This window comes from Euprymna scolopes, chromosome 17, assembly GCF_053919585.1.
Source record: "Euprymna scolopes isolate OS-2025 chromosome 17, ASM5391958v1, whole genome shotgun sequence".
Taxonomy (NCBI): Eukaryota; Metazoa; Mollusca; class Cephalopoda; order Sepiida; family Sepiolidae; genus Euprymna; species Euprymna scolopes.
Window position 1 is genome coordinate 21,287,972 of NC_136498.1, and position 12,509 is coordinate 21,300,480.

The 12,509-nt window shown below is 32.0% G+C and overlaps 1 protein-coding gene across 1 annotated transcript in view; it reads left to right on the forward strand.

The window, feature by feature from the left end:
* Nucleotides 1–2,521: 2,521 nt before the first annotated feature.
* Nucleotides 2,522–12,509, forward strand: part of LOC145296709 (muscle, skeletal receptor tyrosine protein kinase-like) — a 669,635-nt gene continuing 659,647 nt past the window's right edge. The window contains exon 1 of the mRNA XM_080142688.1: nt 2,522–2,738. Coding sequence (XP_079998814.1) covers nt 2,663–2,738 — 76 coding nt within the window. The 5' untranslated portion in view covers nt 2,522–2,662. The remainder of the gene's footprint in view (nt 2,739–12,509) is intronic.

The following is a 12,509-nucleotide window of genomic DNA, read 5'->3' on the forward strand; positions in this document are numbered from 1 at the left end:
GCGGCCACTGATGATGACAGGGCTCCAAACACACGAACAAAACACAGAAGAGCACAGGCGCTCACACGAGATATACGCTATCATCGCCAATCCGACTTTTACCTCACAACCAACGTGTGTATATTTATCAACGAAAACGCGCCGAAGTTGATGACACAAAAACAAAGATGCTCAGCCTGATTCCCTAACGAAAAATATGTTTTTAAAAAAGGCATCGTTGAACACCTGTATTTTATTTGAGTTAAGTCTAGTCACATGTGTCCTGTTGGAGGATCCTTTCTTTTACCATGCACGGAGCTATACAAATAAAGGCTGAACGATAAACCGGTCGTCATCATGGAGACTGCGTGATGCTTAAAAAGTTGGTTTGTTACAAAAATCACAGAACAAAAACGTTAAGAAATAATCTTATCTTTGTACGTAAAAGATACGGAAATTTATAACGTATGCCTAACCGTTAAAACAATTATTAAAAACCAGAAAAATGTCTTAATTTAACGGAATTACCTGCATCTGCTCAATAAATTATATATTTGACCAGAAACAGTATTCACACGTTTAACATCACCGCGATTTTTTCTAAAAAGAAAAAAAAACGAAAAGAAAAGAAAAACTTGACGGAATTCAAAACCTGATGACGACAAAATCACACACGCAATTTATTTATTTTTGTTTGTGATATGTTTTTTACTGTTAAAAGTAACTCTAGCTATTACGAGCAACAATATTTTAAGCAAAAGAGTAAAATAAATGAATTTTAACTTAAAGGTTAAAAAAGAAAAATGAATTAAAGAAGAAAATACAATTTTCTCACAATTATAAAGAAAAAAGTTATTTGTTTTAATTCTGAGAAAGAAAAGAAATCAGAAAAAATAAACAGAAACTATTTTGCCTCCTCTGCTTTAAACAAAAAAAAAACAAAAACAAAAAAAACAAAAAACAAAACAAAAAACGAATCATGTCGCGAGGGTGTTTGAAAAGTGACGTCGAAAATGTATACGGTTCATCAACTCCAGAAAAATGTTTTGTCGAGTTCCACAGTTTGATGGATGTTTCAACTTTAATCATCACGAGTCGGACCCTTGCACGTACGTGTGCTTACGTAACCCCATCGGTCCCATTTAGAAAGCACCTGTCACTGTTATCACATCTTTTAGACTGATGGAGTCTCGGCTTGCCGGTTGAACAGGATGTTGACACCTTGTCTTTTTTAAGTTCGCGTTCAAGGCTTTTTTTTTGTCACCTAAAACTGAATCCGACAAACTGTTTTCTTTTTTCTTTTTTGTTAATTTCTGATATTTGTATTTTTTTAAAATTATTATTTAAGTCGTTTTCTTTATAATTTTATTTAATAGCACTATAAGTATCGATAAATACTGGTTTTTCCATCACAAAAAATACAAAGTACATACCTTGAAGATATCACACAAAAATCCACCACATCATCATCATCATCATCATCATCATCATCATCATCTAACAAACCAGCTATAGTGCAATATATCAGCTATTTTATAAGCAAAACAGCTTATCTTTCTTATAATATGTATCCGTGTGCATCAAAAACGTATCTGCATTTCTAACCAAATTGTCGAACTCGGGAATCTTTCTATCGAACGCGGGAATTTTTTCTATCGAACTCGGGAATCTACACAGAATTTCGAACCGAAATCGTTTTGGCTGATTTATCCTTCTTCACTTGAATCCTTTTTCGGAATAGTTGAACCTTTTAAAACGAACTTGGAAATCCTTACGTAAAACCGATACAATATTTCGCATTGAACGAGGAATATCTTTTACCAAACTCTGGAGTAAACACGTTGTCCTTCGTTATTTCTTTTATTAAAAAAAAAGATTTTTTTTTAAAGAACAACACCAGCTAGTTGGAAAATTACAAATAAATTATTTTAAATAGTATAGCAGTTTAAAAACAAAAGTAATATACTTTCTATACCCTATGAAATAAGTTGATATAAGTATAGTTACTATATAAGAAAGCGAAACATGACCCAAACTGAACCAATGTTATTTTCAATGTTGTATATCATCGGGGTAAGAATTGTTTACTAGTGTTGCAATAAGTTAAAGAACATATTATAACATACAATCTTACGGAATTTTCATACAACGTATTATTCTCTACCTTTTGGCTCCATTCATTCCCTCGCACTGGTACAGTGGCTGTTATAGCTATTACAAGTGCTACTACTGCTACGGCTACGGTTACTGCTGCTATCGATTTTGTTCTCTCTTTTTTAGAACTATACCATCATTATCATTATAACCAGCTGAAAGGAGGGCTCCGTTTCTTCGTCCCTTTCCTTATCTATTCCGTTCGTTCTATCAGTGTCGTTGTCGCTTCAGACAAGCCAGCAAGGGCCTCGTGCCTCTTTCCTTGCGTGGCTGTGTGTGACTTCTGGTAATTGTCTTGAGGAAACCAGCTCTCAGTCTCCAGTGAGGGACTTTAAGCGAGCTGATATCACACGGGTTCGAACGATACGCACGCGCTAAACCAAACAAAATGATTTTACCGACCGGAATGTTACACGATTACAGACTTTTGTATATAAAATACTTAAAGTGAGGGATCTGTTCCCCCCCCCCCGTAGCACTTGACCCCACTTGTGTTATTTACCTGGATCAAAATTACTATTGCACGACTATGAGGACAGAAATTAAGAGCGTGGGGATTTTCTACCTGGTCACTATCTCTCTGGAGTCCGTTTTCGCTTTACCAGGTACGTAAACAAATAATAATATTGTTCCCCTATCTATCTCTCTTTCCCTCTTTATCCCACTTTTTCTTTCCCTCTTTTTTCTCGTTTTATTTTTTCTCATTTTTTACCTCTCCCTCTCTTTCTCTCTCTTTTCCCGCTTTATCCTACTCTTCCTTTTTCTTTCTTTTCTCATTCTTTATTTCTTTCCCTCTCTTTCCCTTTCACTCCTTTTTTTTTTTTTTGATGTTTTTATTTATTTCACTTCTCACCAAGAAAAAGTTCAGCAAAATGTTGATTTTTAATACGGAGAAAATATAGCTCCCCTAAAGGGGGCACTCAGGATTGGAATATTGTTTCATACTAAAAATATTGTCTCAGGAACTTCATCTTCATCAACCGAGGACAGAACAAAATAAAACAGATACTACACTTTATTACTAGCCCAAAGCCCAAGGAACATCTTCGTTCTTCTTTATATGTTTTATGTCTCTCTCTCTCTCTCTCTCTCTCTCTCTATATATATATATATATATATATATATATATATATATATATATGTGTGTGCGTATGTATGTATATATATATATATATATATATATATATATATATATATATATACCTTTCTTTCTCTTTTTCATTCCCTCTCTTTCTCTGTTTTTCTTTCTTTATCTCTGCCTATGACCATGCATATATACGGCATAATCACGTTGACACACCGGTTCTCGTGAGATAACCGAAGTTAAGCGACGTTAAATACTGATCATTACTAAAATGGGTGACCAATTTGGGAATACCAAGCGTTTTGTGTAGGAGGACGTCGACACCTCCCTGCAAGTGTTGGAAAAACCTAACGACGTCATCTCTCATAACGGGGATGTACATGCAACTGGGGAGCATTTGTAAATTTCATAGTCCCATGGAACTTGCTTCTTTGAAGGAAACCGGTTAACCCCGTTTCCATCTTTTTCCAATTGTGCCTTTATTTCTCATTCTCTATCTTCCTCTTCTCTATCGCTTCCTTCCTCTTCCGTCTCTCTTTCTACCTCTCTCTCTCTCTCTCTCTCTCTCTCTCTCTCTATCTCTCTCTCTTTGTTATTTCTTATAAAATAAATCGTCTTAAGGCAATAGTTCATAAACGCCGCACCTGTACACGCAGACAAAAAATAAACACGCATACCTAGAGTTAGTGATAGCTACCCTTTTTTGTATACCGTATACCAGCTGGCTTAGGTCCTATGAATGTTTGATTTTAGCAACGCTCTGAAAGTTTCCTTAATATTTTATTTCCACTTTGGTAGAAATGTCCTTGAAAAAAAAAACATCCAGAGCCACGTTTAACGGCAACAACACATTACATTACGAAACGAAATTGCGCATGTGAGTTCATTTGCCTCAAACTTTATATTTCTGTTAGTTTTCCACCGCTTTGGAAATTATGGTTTGAAATGTAAATAATTGTATTCTTAGAAAATTTATGATTAGATAATCTTTTAATATGCATCCATTAAACGTATCTATTGATTTGTTTAAAATATATTGAATTAATACTGGTAATATATAGAAGTTATATACTTTATGTTTTATTTATATATACGAAATAGTAGTATATATATATATGTATATATATATATAAGTACGTACATAAATACAAATAATACATGTAAATATGATTATATATATATGACTTATATATATACATATATATATATATATACAAACATACACCCACACACATATATATGTAAACAATCAGTACAGAATATGTTTAGAAGATTATATATATATACAAGATTATATATATATATATATATATATATATATATATATATATCAGATTAGTTTCAAAAGTAAAGACTTCTATTTTTTATAAAAAAACGTTGAAGAACTACGAAGACAGGCGTGTAGCCATTTAACAAGCACACATTCAGAATGTAATTTTTAAGCGTCATTATTCTCAATGCAATTTTGCCAACGATGAACAATGACTGTGCATGGGCGTCCGGAGCGCGCTTATCGTATGAGGGTCGTTTCAAAGGTGAAGCCTTTTATTTTTTTCACTATACATGTTCAAGAGCTATTAAGATGGGAGTGATACCATTAAACCAGAGACCTTTTATGCGCTAGAGTTTATTTTTATAGAGTTACGGGCATTCTAAATGCATACTTGCCAGGAATTCAATGAAGCAAATCGGGTTCTGACCGACGGTTATAACAGTGTTTGACTTTTTAGAGTCTCACACCGTCAGTAGATGTAATAGAGAGATGAAACTTCCGGGTTATGAATAGATTAGGTCAGTCAGTTATCATACCAATAACATTTACCAACCCCTCTGATACATTCGCGCACATAAAATAGGAGCCTACTTTTGGAAAGTTTAATATTTTCCAGAGGTAGAGTAACGAATGAAGTATAACGAATTTAATAAAAGAGTGCTCAGTACCGGAGTAAGGCAATATATATTTTGTTTTACATAAGCCTTTATAAGGCGCTACACATTAATGAACATGTTTCGTTCAGCTAGTTATTAGCAACTCAAGACTTCCTCAGGCAATAAAGCTTATACGAAAACAGTTTTTCACCTTTTGTTTTTGTATAAGCTGTATTGCCTGAAGAGCTTTCTAGTTGCTAAAAACTAGATTACAGAAACATGATGAGAAGAACGCATTTCTTTGAAACTCCGCGGATTAAGAAAATTTCAATACAATCTTTTGGAGTATCAGTCTAACAATAAATCAATGTAAAATATATTTTTGCAGTCTTACATTTTTTCTTGTATAACAAGCTCTATTTCCTATCTTAGTGTATTGGGCTTTTTTTTAATTTACTTTAGATTACTATATAAATATTAATATTTATATTTACTAAAAGTTTACAGAATCTGTTAGCTTCTAAACTTAATCTGTACTGAATGTTTACACGCGCGTGCGTTCATATTATATATATGTGTGTTTGTATATATGTATGTATATATAATATATATTTTATATTTTCATATATTAATTTATATTTATGTACGTAATTATATATATATATATATATATATATATATATATATATATATATATATATATGCTTAAAAACGATCACGCTCCTTCCTCACACACACTCACACACAAAACATACATTACAAAACTATATTTAAAAAAACTCAGCCCATCGCTTTGAAAAATAGCGGCTTATTTCTACTAACAATAGCTACTAGTTCGTACACGTACTACATAGGGGCTTTAATTTTGTTTGTCGGCTCTCTGAACCCTTCCAGAATTTTTTAATACGAAAACGCAATGCAAACCAGAAACAATCTAAGCGCAAGTTGTTTTTGTTGAAAGCTTTAGGTGGTGCAAAACTCATTTAATCACTAAATGCGTAATTGACGGTTATTTTTAAACTTATTGTTGTCACATCTTATCAAGGTCAATAGCCGCTGAAGGATAAAGGCTTAAGGCGCGGATTATTTCTACTCGAATGTTAAGGAACACTATGGGAGTACTAAGATTCTTTAATGTTTGTAAACTACGCTTAATTACTCATGGGAGTGGCATGACTAGGATTTAAGATTTCAAGGGAGGTGCAAAACATAATTGAAGGGAATAATGGAATAAAGTGAGTTTGAGTACTCGTGGCAAAGATATATAAGTTATGTAACAGTTTAACTGTTTTGCTTTACGGCATATCAATCCTTTTCAGTAATTTTGAAAAGAAAATTATTGTTTAAGTTCTTTATATCTTGAAATATTTATTCATAAAGTTTTGTTTTTGTTATTTTGTGGATAATTCTTTACAGAACATGATTATTTTTTTTTTATTTTACAGAAGCAGTAATATGGTCCTACACAGTTATGAGCATGTTTCTGTCAGCAGGTTACCAATAACTAGAAACCTCTTCAGGCGATACAGTTTATACGAATGCAAAGTTTGCACTTTCGTATGAGCTGTATCGCCTGAAGAGGTCTCTAGTTAATGGTAACTAGTTGACCAAAATATGCTCATGGCTGTATAGCAACATATTACTGCTTATGTAAAAACAAATAATGAGTATAACCTGCTCTACCTCGGCATTGAGCCTTCCTGTATTAACTCATCAAACTTCATTGGTTACTTAACCTCTGGAAAACAATAACCTCAGATTATATATATATATATATATATATATAAACACTATATATAACACTATAACTATATATATATATATATAACACTATATATATATACATATACATATATATATATAACACTATATATATATATACATATACATATTACCATTAGCATATAAGCGACGCTCTTTGTGTAAACAAATCGAGCGGAGGTATTTCGAACGATATCAAAACATCGTTAAACTCACTACTCGTTCAAGCAGCCGCCAATAGCGTAATGGTTAGGAGCCTTGACTGCCGTACAAACGGTCGGGTTTCAATCCTGGCTTGAGGTAGTTGCCTGTCTAGCCGCACTGATGAGCTGTGAAACAGCGAAACAGTACTGTATGTGGATGACTATATACATATATATATATATATATATATAGTGTTCCTATTTTTAAATTCTCATGAAAATATCATATGAAAACTATCTTTATATAAATTTTACCCGCTTCCTAAATCAAAAAGGTGTTGACCACGCGAGACACATCGAGACCAGATTTTATCTTAGAAACGCAGAATCATTTCTGTATCCGCGGGAGGTTCATTTCTCATGAGGTTTATCCCAATAAGAATAAAAATTAAAAAAAAAAAGAAGTCTTGCTCTTTTAAGGGAATTCATGGCGAAAGTATTAGCCTTATAGATTAATTCATTAAAACACATTGTTATGAATTTCAAGTTTCTATAAAAAATATTGAATTCATTAAGTACATGGTAATGGTAATATGTATATATGCCAGGTTTGTTTTTATATCGTTCCATAGTTTTCGAGATATTTAATGTGAAAATGTGTTCAGGAATTCTGACACATTTTTCTGTTTTAATAACATGCAAATACAAATCTTGAAAATCACATACGTCCATCTTTTAGTAAATCACATACGTCCATCTTTTAGTTAACAAAATAAATGAAAATTAGAAGAAAATTTTCCGTAAAATCCTAGCGAATCTATAAGAAAACAAGTTAGTAATGCTTTGAAACATAACATTTCATTACCAGCGAAAGCCATTCTTCAATCTTATCAAAACGAAAACATAGAACATAGTTTAAGCATGAATATTAACATGAAGTCAAACTCTAATATTAACCTTAGAACAAGTAGTAATATTAACCCTACAATAACCGTAATATTACCCCTAAAACTAACTATAACATTAAACTTTAAACGAAACAAAATATCAACCCTAAAATGAACACTAATTTAAACTCTAAAATACACCCTAATTCTGATACTAAAATTAGCCCTATTATTAACATTAAAACTAACTCTTACATTAACACTAAACTAACCTTTTCATTAACCCTTAAACTCACCATAAAATTAGCCCTTAAACTAACTCTAATATCAACAATAAAATAAACCCCAGCAATAACCCTAAAAATTAACGTGAACATTAACCCTAAACCTAACTAATATTTACACTAAAATTCAACTTAACATTAATGTTAAAACTAACTCTAACATTAACCCTATAACTAAATCGTAACATCAACTATAGAACTAACTCTAAAATTAACTTTAAAAATAACATTTATATCGACCATAAAGCTAACTGCAAAATACACCCTAAACTGTTTTGTTATAATTCCTGTCTGCTAAAGAATAAAATTGCTTTCATTATGATTTTCTAGCAAAATTTTTCTCTTATTTACTAAATAAAAAATATTTGTGGAGTTTTAAAGTGAGGATAAATAATTTGGATTATTATTATTATTATTACTCTGACTACTGTTTCTATCGTAAGTTTTATTCTCACAACGTGTTGGCCGATGTAACCTCTGACACCTTTCAGATGTCGAATTCCTGAACTATTTGGCATCTTAACGTGTGTCCGGAGTTTCCATGAAACACAAGACTAATAAATAATATAATCGTTCAAACAAGAATAAAATATAATCAGTTATCATCGCACTAGGACAAATACACTCTGGCTTCAAAAATGCCTGAGCAGCTTCGTCAGGTTAGCAATAAACTAACCTGTTCTCAAAGAATACATGTAAAGCATGGGAAGAATAACTACCTAAATTTTAGCAAAACCATACTACAACCTGACACAAGCAAAAGAGAGTCGAAGTAAACGTCGAAGATGCGTACCTACAGCGAACAACTAACCAGCTCAGTAATAACATTAAATTGTAAATATTATTCAAACGTCGTATAAATTATACATTCAAACGAATCGTCGCTAAGCCGAATCGTTGCCGAAGTCGTATAACGTTTTTATTTTTTTTTATGCAGGCATGTTTCGCTTATACGTTATTTTCATGAAGTAAAATATTGAATTCATATTTATGTATATATTTATTTACTATTCAACGAATATTTATTTAAATGAAAAATCATACGAGGAACCGCTAAAACTTTGAAGTTCTATAACAATTTGCACAGAACTATATATCAAAATATATACACACACACACACATACCACACATATATATGTGTGTGTGTGTGTGTGTGTTTCTATATCATGTGTATACATATAATAAAATAAGAGAATAAGAGGATATGGTATATTACGTATAGATCTTACTTCAACAGTGTTCAATACATACATATAGTTCAAAAGTAAAGTATAATATATTTATGGCAATTAAGCTACACAGGTGCGTGCTTGATCCCGAACAGTCTTCTAAAGTTTCGTTATGAAAAAAGTGAAAAGGAACTCTTGGTAGTTAGTAATGTTTGTAAGAAAAAATTATAAATAAGTATATATATATATATATATATATATATATATATATATACCGCATAATCACGTTGACACACCAATTCTTTTGAGATCACCGAAGTTAAGCAAAGTTGAGCCTTGCTAATACCAGAGGGGTGACCATTTGAGAATTTTATGTTCTATGTACTTTCCGCTGATCTCGGCATTATATTCAGCTTTCCTGATCCTCCACTTACCACTGGTATATAACAAGGTTGACTCAGGAGAGATGTGGTTGGAGATTGTGCAACTATGGCGACAGAAAATTAAACATGCAGGAACTCTTGCAGTGAGCCTTCATAGTCCGTTAAGACTGTAGGAAGCTACCGTACACCCCCATATATATATATATATATATATATATATATATATATATATATATATATATATATACATATATATGGGGGGGGTACTGTCTTTATGGGCTGACGTATGATTCGGTCGGATTCGAGAGAGTGTCTATGAAATTTCAAATATAAAATAAAAAAGCACACACACACACACACACACACACACACACATATATATATATATATATATATATATATATATATTAGTCGACACTCCTTCACGGATATTAGTAGATCATGAGTAAGGAAATAAAGTCACTTTCTTCCGAAAGAAGCAAATAAGGTTTGGGTGGGGGGATGGTAACTCGTAAACTTTTAAAGTTAACTATTAAATATCAGTTAAATAAAAAATAATTATCGATTGCCTCATTAATGTTCACATATGAATGGGAAATAAAAGGAAACAGAAGATAAAGAAAGAAATAAAAAATCTAATAAAATATAAGAGAAACAAAAACGTTTTAAGTGAAAGTAACAAAACGTCTCAAACTATGAAAAGAAAGAAAAGATAACGTGTCAATCTGCAAAGTTTAAAAAGCAAAAATACAAAACACAATTCTCATTCTGTAAATGCAAATCTATATAAATAGAACTGTAGTTGTATGTGCGTGTGGCTGTGTGAAAATATTTAACCGATAAACTTTTAAATTACTTGTCACATAACACTTAAATTAACAGGAAATGGTAATCATATACCAAAAATGTTTTCTAACGAGTAAAATCGTTGTTTCGATGGATGAATCTCGCGTACAGAAATATGTCGGCAATTTGGAATGCAAAAATGTTCATTTCAACTTGCAGACATTTTTCTATTACTTTTGTGCAAATTCATTCATAGCTTAAAGTAGTATAATTTTATAATGTATCTGTCTATAGCTCAAACGGTAGGAAATGCACCTAGGGTGCTAGATGTTTTGGTTTCGATTCTAGCTGATGGCAGTCATTAAATTTTAATCTTTTTAAATCAGTATTATATATAAAGTACAATATGATATTCAATAGAGAATTGACGCTATAATAATAAACACGAAATCTGCATTAATTAAAATATATTTAAGCGCATTTTACAACCGGTTAACGCCGGGTGCACCCTTTCGCGCTAGTATGAAATAAATTAATACATATACATACACATGTATGTATGTGTGTATTTAATATATTTTATGCGTAAATAATATGTATGCAGAGAGTTTCGCTTTTACCATTGTAAATGTATGTTTATACTAAAACTAGTTAACGAACGTTTGTTTTTGTCAGTTTTGGGATTGAGTTATGTTGTAAAACGCTTCAATTTTAATTTTTCTCATTAGTTTCAATTTGTAATCAAAATTTCTTATAAATTTTCAGTCCATCATATTCACTCTCTCCCATGTAATGTTATTTGAGCCATCGGCTATTCTATCTTTTCTAGGTCCTGGATATGACCTTAAACTATATCCAGTGGTGAGGCCCCAGTTTGCAGGCTTTGGGGAGTGTGGAGCCACTCTTTAATTGTCATTGCTCCCAGGTCCAATCTGACCCGGAGTGGTAGTACCCGTTAGGGTCCCAACTATGGGTTAAATAGAAACCAACTTGAAAACAACAAATATATTCTATAAAAAAATGTTTCTTTAAAATCTTTGGATTTGGCATTAAATAACCTGAAAATGGTTGATATGCCGTAAAACAAAAACAACCAACCATTCTTTCTTTTCTCTTCTTCTCTCATCTTTCTCTATTTCTGTCTCCCCGTTAATCCTTTCTCTTCCCCCACCTTTGTTTATTAACAGGCAAATAAAATAAAGACGGTTTAAACGAAGAATTTGGAATAAAACAAATGATCGCCAAAGCATTAATACTATGGAAACCGAAATTATATAGGAAAATTGAATGAGAAAAGGAAAAAAAGTAGAGATATGGAGAGAACACGGAGACTAATTCTTCACTGTGTCTTTTATATTTTAATCGTTGACTGGCTACGCAAACTGAGATTTACATATATTTACATATAAGATTATGAAAGCTGTTCAATACGTACGATCGCGCACACAAAACTTACAGTTACAAACACACATGCATGCATCGAATAAATAAGTAAAGTGTATGTATAAAATGTATTCATGTGTATATGAATGTATATACATACGCATATATTTAAATGTGTATATATATGTGTGTGTGTAGGTGCGACCGTGTGTGTTTATATATATATATATATATATATATATATATTGCCTTTATTTGTTTTTACATAAACAGTGATATACAGCTTATACGACAGTGAAAACTTTGCTTTCGTAGAAGCTGTATCGCTTGAAGAGGTCTCTAGTTACTCGTAATTAGCTGACCAAAACATGCTCATGACTTTGTAGCAACATATTACTGCTTATGTACAAAACAAATAAAGAGTATATCCCACTCTACTTCAGTATTGAGCGCTCTTGTATTAACCTCGGTAAACTTCATTCGAAAACAATGAACTCAGATTTTCTCTCTCTCTCTCTCTCTCTCTCTCTATATATATATATATATATATATATATATATATATCGTGCTCTCTCTCCTCCACTCTCTTCCTTTTCTCTCTCTCTCTCTCTCTCTCTCTTTCTCTT